At 34.6% G+C, this 17,415-nt stretch overlaps 1 protein-coding gene across 1 annotated transcript; it reads right to left on the bottom strand.

Moving 5' to 3' along the window:
• Positions 1–11,677: 11,677 nt before the first annotated feature.
• LOC144573636 (ENTH/VHS family protein) lies at positions 11,678–15,171 on the bottom strand. The gene is made up of 4 exons (XM_078323414.1): positions 15,028–15,171; positions 14,613–14,735; positions 13,932–14,093; positions 11,678–12,234 (listed from the first exon to the last, which is right to left on the bottom strand). The coding sequence occupies exons 1-4, from the start codon at positions 15,132–15,134 to the stop codon at positions 11,829–11,831; spliced, it is 798 nt and encodes a 265-aa protein (XP_078179540.1). The 5' UTR covers positions 15,135–15,171; the 3' UTR covers positions 11,678–11,828.
• Between the last annotated feature and the right edge of the window lie 2,244 nt (positions 15,172–17,415).

The following is a 17,415-nucleotide window of genomic DNA, read 5'->3' on the forward strand; positions in this document are numbered from 1 at the left end:
TACATATAGACTGTCCGTAGAATGACATTTCATTTTGCGCGACAAATTGTATAGTTTAATTTTGCTGCGAAACAGCGAAATGTTTCCCAATGCTAAATTTGTCTTTATAATATGAGAGTCAAATCAGAATGATTAAGTGTGTGGCCAGATCTATTTGGTTTCCTTAACAATTTGCCTTTGCAAACACAACAATAATTGAAAACCCAACTGTTAAGATTACACTCGGTTCCAGCATAGCTTGGGGATCAAGCCGAATCCTCTGGAAGATATATCTACTCAAAAGAAGGAAAGAAGAAATTGAAGGATATTAATTATATTTGGTGAAATAGGCAATAAATAATATTTGATTATTTGTCATTAATTCTAAGAATTGGTTTCCATGTTTAGCATGATATACAAAATATTTTTGAATTGATAAATAGGCATGTAAGAGCCATGCAATTCTTGATAGAAATAAAAGAAATAAAAAATAAAGGAGGGAAGGGAGATTCATGGGAGTCTTGTGTTATTGAGTTGTTTTATTATTTTTTGATAGTTATATTATTATTTTTGAAATGGTATCAGAGCGTGGTTGCTTGGTGGTATAACTAGAGAAATTGTTGCCTTTCTTGTCTTTAACTTCAATTTCTTGTTCTATACTGCTCTAAGGAGCGATCCATACTTGGTAGAACAATGTCAGAAGCTGAATCCCAAGAATCGACCACCATTGCTGCACTGATTGAGCAGATGACGAGAATGATGACTCAAATGATAGCTATGCAAACTGCTGTCATAAACAATCCTCAACCGGCGACACAAATCATACCTCAACCTGTTGCCATGACCGAGGGTATAATTCATTCAAGTGCTATTGATGTAAAATTTGATAGCACAAAATTAAGGTGCACGAACTGTGGCAAAAATCGGCACACAAAGGAGCAATGTTTCGAAGTGGTAGGCTACCCGGATTGGTGGAAAGGTGACAAGAAGAAGACGTATGAGGAGAAAGAAAAAGGTGTAGCAGCAACAACTGTGGCTGCAGGCAGTCTGGTGACCAGCAAGCAGCAACTGGATCTGAACCAGAGCCAAGGCAGCAGCCAGGACCAAACCAATCTGGTCAACAGGTAGCAGTCAGAACTGAGTCACAAACAAAAAGAGAAGATCATTGTGAAGGTAAAAATGGTATTTTCAAAACTAGCATGGGTAAGTGTAATATCTCAAATTTGAGCAAAAACAAGAAAAATGAAGATTGGGTCATTGACTCAGGTGCAACTGACCACATGACACATGAAAAAACTGAATTAGAAATCATGTGCACTTCACATAAAACTGGAATTATTAATGCAAATGAGAAAATTTATCCTGTAGAAGGAGCAGGAGAAATTGTATTATCAAATCAAATAAGGTTGAAAAATACACTTGTGGTTCCTTCCCTTGCAACAAAACTGATATCTGTTAGCCAACTTACAAATGATCAAAATTGTGTTGTGCTTATGTTCCCTGACCACTGTGTAATCCAAGATATTCTCACGAAAAGGATCATTGGCCATGGTACTAAACGGGATGGGTTGTATTACTTAGATGAAGTCAAAACTGGTAGCAATTATATAGTAAGGGGAGATCATATATCTACGAAGAATAAAATTTGGGTATGGCATAAAAGACTAGGTCACCCGTCTTTTGGATACATGAAAAAGCTTTTACCAGATTTATTTTTGCATTTAGATCCTAAAGATTTTGTTTGTGAAACTTGTATCCAATCTAAGAGTCATAGAACAACTTATTATAGCAGTCAAAATAAATATAAAAATCATTTTGATTTGATACATACAGATGTATGGAGACCATCCTCTATAATTTCCAAATCTGGTTGTAGATGGTATGTTTCCTTTATTGATGATTGCTCCAGAATGACTTGGCTCTATTTACTTAAAACAAAAGATAAGGTTTCTAAAGTTATTCAAGATTTCTATAAATTGGTAAAGACTCAATTTGGGAAAGAAATAAAAACCATAAGGAGCGTTAATGGGACATGATACTTGAACCAGAGGGTACAAAATTTTTTTAGAGAAAATGAGATTATTCATGAGACAACATGTGTAGGAACACCTCAACAAAATGGCATTCCAGAAAGAAAAGACAGACATCTACTTGAAATGACTCGATCACTACTACTTGAAAATAAAGTACCTCATATGTTTTGGGATAATGCCCTTTCATTTGCTATATACCTCTCAAATCGTACACCCACAAGTGCAAATGATTATAAAACCCCTATCCAAGTCCTATCATCTCATGTGACCATACCATCTGTCTTAAATTTGCCTCCAAAAATATTTGGGTGTGTTGCTTATATCCATATACAAAAACCATTTCGCACAAAGTTAGAACATAGGGCTGAAAAATGTGTTTTTTCTGGGACTGAGAGCAAATCAAAAAGGTTATAAATGCTATAATCCAGGTACTAGAAAATTCTATACTAGCATGGATGTTATTTTTTTAGAAAATGAGTTATTTTTTTAACAAAATTCAAGATCCAATTCAGGAGGGCAACAGTCATGATGAACCGGACTTTGATCTAACTTTTTTATCCGATCCACTAGTAGCTGATTTAGGTTCAGGCCCAGCAGCTGATTCGGGTCCAGGCCCAGCAAATGATTCGGGTCCAGCAACAGCTGATTCGGGTCCAACAGCAGTGGATTCGGGTCCAGCAGCAGCTGATTCAGGTACAGATCTAGCAAATAACTCGGGTCCAGCAGCAGTTGACTCAGGTTCGAAAAATAATGAAGGTTCTGAGCAACAAAATCCAGCAGAAACAGGTCAGTTGGGTCATTCACCAAATGGAATTAAGCCATAGATAGATCTTATTGAGGCAATACCACAAGAAGATAACAACGAGGTATGTTATTCTGAAACCCAGCCTAGATATCCTGTACGTGTTAATCGTAGCAAACCACCAAAAAGATACATCCCGGAAGATGGGACGAGTAAAGAAATAACATATCCAATTGCAAACTACAACTCAACCGAAAAATTGCCACAACCATTAAAGAATTTTGCAGACCAACTATCTTCTATCGCCATACCCGAAAAAGTTGAGGATGCCCTTAAAAGTAAAGAATGGACTAGAGCAATGACTATAGAAATGGAAGCCCTAGAAAAAAATTGTACATGGAAAATAGTTGATTTACCACCAGGAAAAAGAACAGTTGGTTGTAAATGGGTGTATACAATCAAGTACAATGCAGAGGGGAAAATTGAAAGATATAAAGCTAGGCTAGTGGCAAAAGGGTATACACAAACCTATGGGGTTGATTTCCAGGAAACCTTTTCTCCGGTTGCAAAATTAAATTTGGTTCGAGTTTTATTGTCCTTTGCAGCTGACTTTGACTGGCCATTACATCCATTTGATGTCAAAAATGCATTTCTTCATGGAGACTAGGAAGAAGAAATTTACATGGAGCTGCCTCCCGATTACAACCATATTGGATCGGAAAACAAAGTGTGTAAATTAGAAAAGACATTGTATGGCTTGAAACAGTCACCAAGAGCATGGTTCGGAAGGTTCTGCAAGGCTATGAAAAACTATGGGTACAATCAAGGAGATTCTGATCACACCATGTTCTTTAAAATGACTGAAGGTAAAATTGCAATTCTCATTATCTATGTAGATGATATGATTATAACAGGCGATGACAAAGTTGAAATTGAGAAGCTTCAAATGAATCTCTCAAAAGAATTTGAAATAAAAAATTTGGGAGGTCTAAAATACTTTATAGGGATTGAAGTATCACGATAAAAAAAGGTATATTTCTCTCTCAAAGAAAATACGTTCTTGATCTCTTGGCCGAAATTGGAATGTTAGATTGTAAACCGGTTAGTACCCCAATGGAACAAAATGTGAAGTTTGAGATTTGTCCTGATCAATGTCCTACGAAAAAAGAAAAATACCAAAGGTTAGTTGGAAAATTAATATATCTGTCACATACTAGACTTGACATAGCTTATGCAGTGGGAGTAGTAAGTCAATTCATGCAGAATCCAAGTGAAGATCACATGGGAGCTGTCACACGTATCTTACGATATCTGAAGGGGATACCCGGGAAAGGAATCAAATTTGAGAAGAATGGACATACAAATATTGAATGATATACAGATTGTCACACTCCGCAGCCACGGGTCGTAACAGTCCCCCGCCGTAAGCATACAACGCCGTGTACGCTTACAAGGCAATTAACAATTCAAACAAACAACAAGTAATATAAAACAAGTTTCTAATATATAATCAGAGTACACAGTCTGGACATAAAATAGTACAACAAAAGTATCACATCCGGATACCAACCATGAGGCCTACCCTAAATCTACACAACAAAACATATCTAGGGTCATGAAGTGGTAAACTACTAAGGCCTACTACTCTCGTGCCTCTCCGGAATCAGTCGCACCAGTACCTGTATGTTGGGGTTTCGCGGTGCTAACCAAAACCCCTTTTAGGCTTAAGGTGCGGAATGACCTTAGAACAAAAATTTCTACAGCCAACTCAAGCTCAGGATTAAACGGGGTATGTCAGGAAACTTTCCAAGGCGGTCCACCTTCAGTATTCCTTTTACAGATCTACTCCATGATTGATTTCTAAAACTTTAATCTACTTACCAATTAAATAGATTAATATAACACATTTATACCTTGTTTCCAAATCACAGTTGGAATGCAGACCGAGCGAGTAGAGCCTCACCAGGGAAGGAATCGACTCGGAGTATCACACGTGTGATACCTCTATCGGTTATCCACTAGGACTAACCGGAGAGCGGTTTATTTCTTCTGCCAGAAATACCATAAACCGCGGAATTATGCTAAAACACTATTCACAGGGAAAAGACGAAAACCCGTAAACACGAATTTTCCGTTGCTCAGTTTCATCAATATGTAAAACTGACATACCGTGAAATTCGATAAAACACTATTCATCGATCCCGTAAATATACTCCACAACAACCCGCAAGATTATACGTCAACTACGTATAACTTTCTTTTCTCAGCCGAAACACTATTTGGGAGAGAAACCGAGAAAGAGAGAAAATATCGATTCGATTCTGCACGAAACGATACAAGTGAATTAGCAATTTTCTCTCTACCCCTCCACCCCTATTTATAGTGTTTAGGGTCGGTTGCAAAAGACCAAAATGCCCTCCAAGTTCGGCCTATTTACAAGGTATGCCATTGACACCTCATCCTTTTATATGTGAAATGACCAAAATACCCCTTCCACACCCTTCCACACTCTTCTCCATGTTTCTACACATGCAAGGTGGCATAGGTGTGAAATGACCATTTTGCCCTTGTGGATAGGATTGATGACATGCCATCTGGATAGGATTAATGACATGTCATGCGGATAAGGACGAATCTGAAAAGACCCGAATGCCCTCGGCCCGAACACAAATAATATTTGTATAATTATTCTGAACAATTATATATATATTTTTCTTGCGGTTTGTTGTTTCGGTAATTTATACAACGTGTCCTGCACATTTATAAATTAACCGGTTAACTTTTATACAACGTGTCACACACGTTTATAAATTAACCAATGTTTTTGCTTGTTATTTTTACATAACATTTATAATTTAATTATAACACGTATAATTAATTATAACCATCTTACTATTGATCATAACCAATTTATAATCCATCACAATAAGATTCTCCGATTAACTCCTATATGGTGTGACCCAATAGGATCTGTGTTATGTTGGTAAATAGAGTTAAAACTGTTTTAACTTCTATAATCATGGGTGGCATCTGGCAACACATCATGACCATCCAATTACACAGATGATGCTGTACTGTACAATATCACGATCCAGTAAACAATTTACTTGTGTCTGTTCTTCTGTCTCATAGCTATCAGATCAGTTTCAAGGTAGATGTGTGTCATCCTTGCTAACTGAATCTTTTCTTGATCTTGAGCAGATTATCAAATATAATTACTCTTGTAATTATACCGCTAGCAGATAATCTTACTCTATCAAGGGGCCCAGTGATGCTATAGCTCGTATAGAGATACGAGGGACAAATAGTATTCTTGGTAAACTATCACTTCCTCAGCTAAGCTATACATATGGAAAAGCTACCGTTATGACTGCTTTTTACGGACAGCGGTAGATAACAATCACACATACATATTTCTCAGTGGGAACGATAAATACCTCATATTTTACAACTTGACACTGAATGAAAACATAAATGACACGAACACAATTCTATTTAATGTTTCATTCGGGGTCTGTCAAATACCATGTTCATAGAACATGTATCTATGTGATTAAAATGACATCTCGTGTCAGGTGGTTTGTAAAACTTAACCATCTTTTAATCCACATACTGACCTTATCGCGGTAATTAGTGTTCCTGCTAATTACCTTGGTCATTAACTTTTTAAGAGTATATATTATCTATATTATGGAGTTTCACAATTTCAGTCATGAACTCGAAATGATCCATAAATTCAATAATACTGAAGGCAACAAAATGATATTAATCATCCAATTCATGAACAAAGCTTTATGATAAATTATCGTATTATTGACTTCTAGATTATTACACTAACACTGTAAAGTAACCCGAAGGGTGGGGGTGAGAATAAATCCTCAGTGCAAAATTTGCCACATTTTAGATTATTGGACTTGCAATCAAACTCCATATTCAAAAATGAAACCCAAACCATAACAATTCAAACAGATATATATATTCATAAATAACAGAATGCCAATGCTTGACAACAATTAATCCAATTTGAATCACAGTTTACGGAATTTCCAAGATGAATTTCAAACACAACACATATTTGGCTTAACTCGACTCATTAGGGCTTGTAGCAAGTACAGATGTTCTTTCGAGCTGGACCCTTTATGAAACCCACATCTGTAGGGTTACTGACACCTACAGATGGCCCACCGAGCTGGATCCTTTATTTGACACCCATCTGTAATCGCTTGGCTTAACCGTTTATTAAGGTCTGGTTTAAGTCACATAAAGAAAATTCTCTTTAGAATCGTTTCCAATATTCGCAATATTCAATTGACCTTCCAAATGCATTAACACGTAGGAAAATGCCACCGAGCCATAGACGTTACACACTAGTCACCCACGATTCCAATCCACACATCATACATAATCACCCTCCCTCGTCCCAACCGGTACTGGGAAACATCGAGGGCCGTTCACCTAAGGCCATTAGGATCCTGGGAATTAAAGCCAGCATACAGCCCGACTTTGCAAATTCATTGGATCCAAGTGCTTAACTTCGTAAATCCATTCACATACATATCAAATCGTGGTGACTTTCAATCAAATCAGATCATAATAGATCGACACAACCTACAACCATACTAGCATGCAAATCACTCAAGTCACATCAATTCGAGTTTAATTTGATTGGGCTATGCAAATGCTTTACACAATTCAATGATGCAATCAATCAGATATTCAACATGACAAACAAAAACACAGTTTAATTCCTGAAAATAAAGTATCAAACAAGTCCAAGAATCCCGCACCTGGTTACGACGAGCATACCGCTTAGTTAAGGATCGGGCGTCTCGAATTGCCTCGCAACGTCTTGCTCGATCGAGCCTACACCTATATTACGCGTATACTAGGTTTAACATTGGTTCATGATCGAGGAGTTTACTTGAGTTGTATTAGGGCTCATACCTTAACTAATCTCCTATCCTTTGGTACCAATTCGTTCGGTTCATTATCTCTTACCAAAATCCTCTAAAACCTCACACAATCTCATCTAGGTCCTCTGGACCTTACAAACTCTCAATTGGGTAACAATTCACTTACTAGTTCACCAATTTGGTTCTCGTGACAATTCGATTTACCGTTTGGTTAAACCCTAATTTGGTCAAATCTCAAATTAGCCGTTAAATGTTCTAGAAATTCAAGATCAAGAGGTAATCCTTCCGATTACAAGTCTAATCGGTCGGATTAAACAAATCAATTCACGATTATGCCCAATTTCAGTTTTGGCACGAAAACCCTAAAAATCGAAATCCAAAATCGAGCTGAAATCGGGAAGGAATCGGCAAATAAACAGTTAAAGAAGCTCAAGGAGCTAGTCTACAAGCAGTTCGAACACAAATCTCGGGTTTAAAACGAAAACCCGAGAAATCGAGAAAATTCGAGATTTAGAGAGAAACGGGAAGAGAAAAGAATACAGAATAGGAGAGCTAGGAGAGATCCACGGGCGCTTACTCGGTTCCAGCTTCAATTTCTCGCAACAATCGGGGGTTAGAGAGAAAAGGGAAGCTCTCTCACTCTTTTTCTTCTCTCTTGGCGAAAATCACAAAATAATGGGGAAAGGGGCGGAGGGGAAGAGAGAGAAAGAAAGAAATTTTGGGCTTTTATGAAAAGATACCCTGAGTGCGGACGCACTCAATTCAGTGCGGGTCGGTCACCCGCACTCAGCACTTAGAACAGATTTTCAGCAGTTGAAAATACATAGAAAAATACACGAGTGCGGACACACTCATTTTCAGTGCGGGTCAATCACTCGCACTCAATACTTGGCAGAATTTCGGCAGCTTGAAAACACAGAAAAGAATACTCCAGTGCGGACGCACTCAGTACTTAGTCAAATTTTCATAAAAACGGCACTGAACAAGAGAAATGTCTGAGCGTAATGCGGACGCACTCAATTTTAGTGCGGGTCGGTCACCCGCACTCAGTACTTAGACGGATTTTGGAAAGAAATTCAATCAACACAGAAGAATACTCCAGTGCGGACGCACTCAAACCAGTGCGGACACACTGAGAAGAGATTCAGAAAACAACTAAGGAAAACAGAATCCAGTGCGGGTCAGTCATCCGCACTCACCACCAGTGCGGACGCACTAGACCTATAAAGGTTCAGAACTTCGAAATTCCGACGCGGTTTCGATTCATACTTAATTTACTTATTTAGGGGAACCTTGATTAAGGTTTAAACTTCCATTTTGTTAGCACGATTTTCGATTCTTGCCTTTAAATCATTAAAAAATAATTGTAAAAGTTTCGTAACGTAACACAGATGTAGATTGGGCAGAAAATATCATAGATAGGAAATCAATATCGGGTTACTTTACTTTCGTTGGGGAAAACTTGGTAACATGGAGAAGTAAGAAACAAAATGTGGTCGCCTTATCTAGTGCTGAAGCCGAATTTAGAGGCATGGTGAAAGGGATTTGTGAACTATTATGGCTACGAAAAATGATCAATGAATTAGAACTGGGAATGGAAAATGAGATGAAGTTGTATTGTGACAATAAGGCTGTAATTTTCATTTCACATAATCTAGTGCAATATGAGAGGACAAAACATATAGAGGTAGACAGACACTTTATTAAAGAAAAATTTGATTCTCACATTATTTCTCTTCCCTTTGTTAGATCAACAGAACAGGTGGCCGATGTTTTAACCAAAGCGGTAGCGACTAAACCATTTGAAGAAATGCTGGAGAAGATCGAAATGGTAGACATTTACGTACCCTCATGAGGGGGGTGTTAAGATTACACTCGGTTCCAGCATAACTTGGGGATCAAGTCGAATCCTCTAGAAGATCTATATCTACTCAAAAGAAGGAAAAAAGAAATTGAAGGATATTAATCATATCTAGTGAAATAGGCAATAAATAGTATTTGATTATTTGTCATTAATTCTAAGAATTGGTTTCCATGTTTAGCATGATCTACAAAATATTTTTGAATTGATAAATAGGCATGTAAGAGCCATGTAATTCAATCAAGAAAGAAAATAAATAAAAAATAAGGGAGGGAAGGGAGATTCATGAGAGTCTTGTGTTCTTGAGTTGTTTTATTATTTTTGATAGTATCATTCATACAGATCTTTTTACATAAGATTTGCGCGCTGCATGAAGCCAAAACTGTTATGTTAAAATATTTACCCTTTGAGAGGCCTCTAATAGGACTACTTAATGGTCAAACCTGATTTAAGAAATAACGAACTGCCAACAATCAACTAATTATAATAAAAATAAAAATAAAAATAAAAATAAAACTTAAAATTAATGTAAGCTAATTAAAATTCCATAGTACACAACGAACAAATGATGAACTGTGGTTATGATAAAATTATAATTTGCACAATGAACCAAAATTTACGAACAAATTGTAAGTTAATTCACCGGATGCTGCTAAAACGGCTGAACTTTTCAATTTGGTCCAAACTGGATGACAGACTCATGCTGGTACGAATTCCATGATGTCGTCTTGAAATCGCACTAAACGAAATATAATGTGCCTGTTGTTTGTTGTAAAATAAATGAGGTTTATAAGTATGGACCTTACATTAATTTTGATAAAAATCTAAAAACATGAAGTACCAAGAAAGTAATAATCAACAGCAATAACTGAAAATATCAATGTTCAGTACCAAGCTGGAATCAGTGTCAGTGTACCAGTACCAGTGTATTGTCTATGCTAATTGGTAGTTTCTCTCCTCCTCATGGCCTTTTGACCGAATCATTCCTGGCAGGACCACAAGTAAATGTAATGGCGTTTTTAGGCAATGCAAATGCAATCATGGAAACACAGGTCACCTAGTGTCAGTGTACTGGTACCCGCTTGGCGCTTGGTTGTTATTCTTATTTTCTACTATTGAAAAAATATGTAAAAAATGACTAGTGTTGTATTATTTCTTCGGAGCCCCTCGACTTTATCCGATATTCTATTTGTTTACTTAACTCTGGTTTTGAACTCCGATTTTCAGTTTTAAATAGATACCAATATTCCAATTTGAATAAAAAAAAATATTGTCTACAGAAGATGGAGGGATTAAACAATAACAGGTGATAAAAAATGAATATATAGTGAAAATGACTGGCCTCTAACTTTTTACTGTCGTTTAGTTTTGTCGGATAAAAGACTGGACTGATCTATAGCTTATAACTTGTTGTTCTTATTTTTCTACTATTGAAAAAAATATACTTGGTAGCTACTGCCAAGTTTAAAAAAGAAAAGAAAAAAGAAATATGCAAAAAGTATTTCATCGGAGCCCCTCGACTTTATCTGATATTTTATTTGTTAACTTAAGGAAATTAAGCTTCTCAAATTACATATTCGCTACAAATTCTTCAACCGAATTTCGAACCAATGACTTTCCACATAGAAAGGTGCATTGCTCTTGTAACTATATCAAAGCTGGTTCTCTTCTCCATTGGAAGTGTGTTGTGCTTTTTTTTTTAGGGTAAGGTGGCTTAGTGCTGTTTTAAATTTTGATTTACCTTATCATAAAAAAATGTTATCAGTAGTCATCTTTTGTCTGGAAATACGAATACGAATACGGATACGGAGCGGATTCGGAGCGGATAATGCTGATACCGTATCCGCCTTTCAATGAGCGAATACGAATACGGATACGGATAGTAAACAGATATCAAAACTCAAAACCAAAACCGCCTTAAATGGATACGGGTACGAAGCGAATAGTCTACAAATATAAATTCAAATACGGATACAAAACGAATAATGGTCGGATAATTAAGATATATGAACTTTTAAGATACAAATACTAATTAATAAAAAAGTTGAGATAAATAGATTCATGTTCAGATCCGTTTATCTATACAAAAATAATAATCACTGGAGGTGGCTGTTGGTCCAGTAAATGAAGATGATTGAGTGGAAAGAAAAAAACTAAAATCATCTTTGTGAAGTAAAGCTGAGTTCAATAATACATCATATATGCATGTACAGTAACAGTAAAGGTAAAACGACTCTAAAAGTAAGTGTTGTGTTTACAAATCAAATTTAAAAGTCTAAGTATAAAAGGTTGAGCAAACCCTAATTAATCATCTCTAGATCTCGGTGCAAGTGCAGAAGTGACTCCTTGTTCTTGTGCTCAAAATAAAAAGGATGATCTGTAGCTTGATCAAATTCTGATTGAGCTTTTCTCTTTACCAGTAAATTAGAAGAAACCAACCTCTCCATTTCATCACTTTTGTTTAGATCTTCTCTTTCTTTTCCGGTGTAATTTTCGTATTGCGAGTTACTTCTGCCGAACAATTTCGGTTCATGGTCCATTTTGCCGTTGCTTGTTGATGGCTTGTTTCTGTTCAAACTTCCAAATCCTTTGATTCCATGACTTAATCTCCTTGCCTTTTCCCTCTCCTCTTTGAGGAAGGTCCCTTTCTCTAGTAGCTTGAGAACCCTCTCTGATTTGTTTTTTACAGTTAAGCCCCAATTAAACCTGAAATTTGAAAACTCATAAGCAATTATTATCACTGATTTGTTTTTTTATATGTTGGTGAACAAAGGTGGTATAATATGATTAAAGTTGGGGCAAAAATATTGACATTGTGCGCACCAATAATAATATAGTCAAAATGCGTTTAAAATTGTGTCTACATTATACACATACCACTGTGTGTTTTTAGTTTGTTGACAGCTGAATGTTTTTTGTTTACTTTTATGTAACAACTGATTTGTAACTCTTTAAATCAATAAAATAGCCTACGGGTTTTACTGCTAAAAATATTATAGTCAAAATGAAAAATAAAAATAAAACAATGACTCGTGTGCTGTACGAAATCAAAACAATGCTCCCAATATCTTTACCTAGTGTATTAATGGTCGGGTGGGTACGGGTACCCCGGGTATACCCGGGACAGGTACGGGTACGTCTCGGGTACGGGTAGGACGGGTAGGACGGGTATAAGGGTAAGGGTATGTCGGGTATATTTTTCAAAAACCATACCCTACCCGTCCTATACCCGTACCTGTGTACCCTTGACGGGTAGGACGGGTACGGGTATTTTTTTTTTTTTCTGATTTTTTTGTTTTCGTTTTTTTTTTCCTGTTATTTTTTTTTTCTGTTTTTGTTATGTTTTTTTTTTACTTTAAAACAATAAAATATAAATATAAATATAAATATAAATATAAATATAAATATAAATATAAATATAAATATAAATATAAATATAAATAAAAAAACAGAAATTAAAAAACAGAAATTAAAACATAATTTTAAAAACAGAAATTACAAAACAGAAAATAAAAACAGAATTTTAAAAACAGAAATTAAAAAACAGAAATAAAAACAGAATTTTAAAAACAGAAATTAAAAAACAGAAATTAAAAAACAGAAATAAAAACAAAATTTTAAAAACAGATTAAAAAACAGAATTTTAAAAACAGAAATTAAATTGAATTTGGGGGGGAAATTATTGGGTCGGGTATAAGGGTACGGGTACGGGTAAGGGTAGACGGGTACCTGGGTAGGGTAAAGTCGGGTACGGGTAAGGTCGGGTACGGGTATGGTCGGGTAGGGTATGGTCGGGTATTTGTCCAAAAAAACAGGTCCGGCCCTTTTTTTGCCCATACCCGTGTACCCGAGTACCCGACCCATACCCGGGCTTGGGCACGGGTACCCCGGACGGCGGGCACGGGTGGGTAGGGTAGGGTATACCCTTGTCGGGTATAATTAATACTCTATCTTTACCCTTAGTTGCCCTTTTAAAAAAAAAAAGGTACTATGAATAATGTTGAGAATTTTTCATTAAAAACAATATAGGGTAATTCATTAAAAAAAATATTTCAATAGAAAACAATAACAAGCAAGAAGATTTTTATGCCATTTGTTTTTCACAATTTGAACCATTGATCCTTTTCTTCTTTCCTAGCGATACTTCTACATAAAATTTTAGGTTGTTTCAAACAATATCAAGAGTGCATAAATGAATAGGTTGAGTTGCTACTAATTGATGAACTCTACTGCGTTCAATTTTTTTTTTTATCTCTAATCTTGTAAAAGAAAAGTTCCACAAATAATAATATTTTACATGGATACATCACTAGTGAAGAAGAACAAGATCAACATGTTAGATTTTGATTATTATAAGAAAATTATTGTAAAAAATAATGTGCCATCAAATCATAATATGTTACCCCTTTTCATCTATGTATTGGAGTATAAGCATCTCTTGTATAATTCCAATTTCTCCCTTGAACTCAAGTGCAATACTCTTCGGTCCATGAGTTAACAGATGATCCAGTACTACCAAAGAATTATATGCTTCCCTCCAATGCTTCCTTGTAAATTTTGATAGCCTAATTTTGAAGGAAACATAGTTCATGTCAAACTTAATAGTTGCATGGCAAATCACCTCTGAAATTTATAGGGTTACAAGTTCATAAAAAAAAACACAATTCAATAATAGAAAACAATAATAAAAAAAAATTGCAGAGGATACTGGGTACCAAATAGTTTGATAGTGGTACTTATATATGGAATCGGAGGCGGAACTAAAGCATTTAGATCGGAGCAGTTGAAATATAAATTTTATAATGTGTGATAATTGAAATTTAAATCCGTGTTTTTATAATTATGAATTAAAATTCTAACAACTAAGCTATAAACACATATTTAGTATTTTATGAGGGAACTAAAAAAAAAAAAAATCAAAAATTCATTTAAATTTCAATAAATATATAATTCAAAATTTTAAAATCATGGTAATGAATAAGCATCCTTGACTTGTCTGTAGATCTGCTTCTGTATGGGACTGATCCACAATTGATGAGATAAAAAAAAAAATCAGATAATAATATAATATACAAAATATTAACCTTTTGTGCAAAATATCTATGATTCTGAAATATGCATCAGAATCAAATGCAGAACGAGATATAAATCCCATTGTCTTTGCATCAGGTGGGCATGAGCTTTCACTGGTCACTTCTTCTACCATTCTATACATTAAACACATAACCAATATATCAAAACATGTTATCTATTAAATTTAAAATAAAAAGGGAGGAACATTCAACAGTTTAGGGCTAAAGCGGAACTATTTATTTTAGTTCTATTATTTTCAATTTAAATTTGAATTTTTAAATTTGATTTGCTTTTCAAATTTTGAGTTTAATTTTTGTGTAATTTTTACTAGCAAAATAGAGGAATATTTTATGCCAGAAAAAAAATGTTGTTTATTCTTCGGTTCCATTAAATATAATAAAAGAAAGAATAATAAGAGAGACTAACAATTGCACCGGGGTGACATCGGTAAGAACCAAGCGAGCAGCGCGTATCTTCTCATTTAGGTAGAAAGAAGCCTGTTTCTTCAAGTCATCAAAAAATGGAGTTCCCATTGCAAAAGTACATGCTATTAATCAGAGAAGGGGAAATGGATCAGATGAGGTTGGATCAGGATATTTATAGAAAAGAAAAACAGAGAAGGAAAAGATACTTTGGAAACCGTACGTAAGGAAACCCAACTACTCCACTAATTTTTTTATCCAATATTTAGTAGTCAAATATTAGAACAGAAGATGGAGTAGAACAATGGTGTTCTTAAGTTGATCAAACTTCTTTGTAAAATTAACTCTAAAATCTATCGAATTGGATTCCAACGACGAATCCAAACCATTGAAATCCTTCTAGCTCACGAGTGATGCGTCTACATGCGAAAATTTTAAAATTTTAAAATAATTTTATATAGAATAAACTGGTCAAAATATGTTCAAAAAATGAATGCATTAAAATTAATTTATAAACCTTTTAATTTTGACCACTTGATTCTATACTAAATTAATTCAAAACTTTTAAATTTTCATATATAGACGCATCACTCATCAGGTAGAAGGATTTTAACGGTTCAGATTCATCGTTTGAAGTCAATTCAATAAATTTTAGAATTGAGTTAACAGAGAAGTTTGTTCCTAATTACACTCCAAAAGATGATCATTTGCTTCTAGACAAATATATCAAATATGTTTATTGGATAAGACAAGAATCTTTGATGTCATATACAGAGGAGTTGGAATTCTTTTGGGATTATTTATTATTTAGTTGTTTAGTTGACTAATTCCTTAAATGTGCTAATTTATTTTTAAATTATGTACATAATTGAATGGTCTCCATTTGGTCTTGTGGGCTGATTATGATTTATGACTTGCCTCTATATATATTTTTCTGAAGTTAAATTAAACAAAGGGGATTGCTATTCTAAGCGCATAAATTCTACTTTTGAGTGCTAAGATAATACTTTTGCTTTAAATCCAATTTTACCCCTTAATAAATACCTTTTTATTATAATTCTAATTAATTCTTGCTATCAATTATGGAAGGATAACTCATGAAGCTTTTTGTTTAAGTAATTCCTGTTATTAACATCTGGCAGCAAGGTATTATCGCGCACTATAGCACCATTATAGCGATTTTGAACCATAAAAACTATGGTGCTATCAGCGCTATAGTTATTTCGCGCTATAGCGGCGCTATATGGCCATAGCACCATTCTTTTAACCATGCCGCTATGACACGATAAAGGCTATTTAAATCTTTGCCTGATAGTCTCTACCTGAATATCAAGAAAAAAAATTCCTGCCATTAATTACTGCCTATCAGTTAGGTACAACTTTACATTGATTCAAATTTTCAACCGTCCGAAAGAAAATTTTTTATAGGTAATTAAATGATGAATAAATTCATTCATACTAGTAAAAAAATTAATGGTGAACAAATTTTCTCTATTTGATCGAACGAAAATGATCTGAATAAAAAAATATGATCAAATTTTGTTAGTTCCAATATGTGTAATTAAAATTATGAAAAAAATATAATATATTAAATTATGAAACTTCCTTAAAAGTTAATAAACATTTTGTAATTTTTGTAAGTATTGTATTTGTAAATTAAATAGATAATTTCATTTTGTGGAGATCGTTTATTGTCATGTGATGGGTATATTTTTATTTTTTCAATTTTTGTGTCCTTTTGTAGTCCAAGGTAGAAGTAGTTAGATTAATTATAATTTGAAGAATCGCGAGTATGCCACTAGTACATACCTTAGTTCGAACATATTTTGCTACCAGTGTTACTCATATGAAACAAAGAGGACACTGAGGTGTTACAAAATAAAGTATGATTTAGTTTCAAGAGATCTCTCTCTTTCTTTCTTTCAATTTTCTTTTCCTTTTAATTGTAATCATGATCATATGAATAAAAGCCTAAAATAATTACATTTTATTAATGAATCCATAAATATATAAGATATGTTATTTGTATTGTTAAGTCTCAAATGTTTCCTTTGATAACAATAACTTTAAAAAAAAGATTGGAAGAAAATTTATTAAGGGCAAAATTGGTACAAAAGAGAAAAAATTCTCTCAGCTCTCAATAATAAAAATCTTGCATTCAAAATAACACTCCCCTTAAACAAATGAAGGTCTGACCTCATTCATTCTTTTCACTTAACTAATGCACCAAGTTTCCTTTCTTTTTTATTTTTGAAATGGAATGACCTACGGACTCTGTAATTATAAGAGCTTCCAATATAGGCAAGTAATTATGCTTTGCTTTGCTTCTATATTGCCTTAATAAGGGGAAAATATTTTAACAGAACAATTTTAACTTCATGCAGCGCACGAA

Source organism: Carex rostrata, chromosome 2 (assembly GCF_964058835.1).
Source record: "Carex rostrata chromosome 2, lpCarRost1.2, whole genome shotgun sequence".
NCBI classification, from domain to species: domain Eukaryota; kingdom Viridiplantae; phylum Streptophyta; class Magnoliopsida; order Poales; family Cyperaceae; genus Carex; species Carex rostrata.

Bases quoted from the DNA above. Each gene is read 5' to 3' on its own strand.
- LOC144573636 (XM_078323414.1), bottom strand. From the start codon at position 15,134: ATGGGAACTCCATTTTTTGATGACTTGAAGAAACAGGCTTCTTTCTAC. The intron at 14,736-15,027 runs GTTAGTCTCTCT...TTTAATGTATAG, and splicing joins GATGTCACCCCGGTGCAATT to AATGGTAGAAGAAGTGACCA. The intron at 12,235-13,931 runs GTAACATATTAT...TTCAAATTTCAG, and splicing joins CAATACATAGATGAAAAGGG to GTTTAATTGGGGCTTAACTG.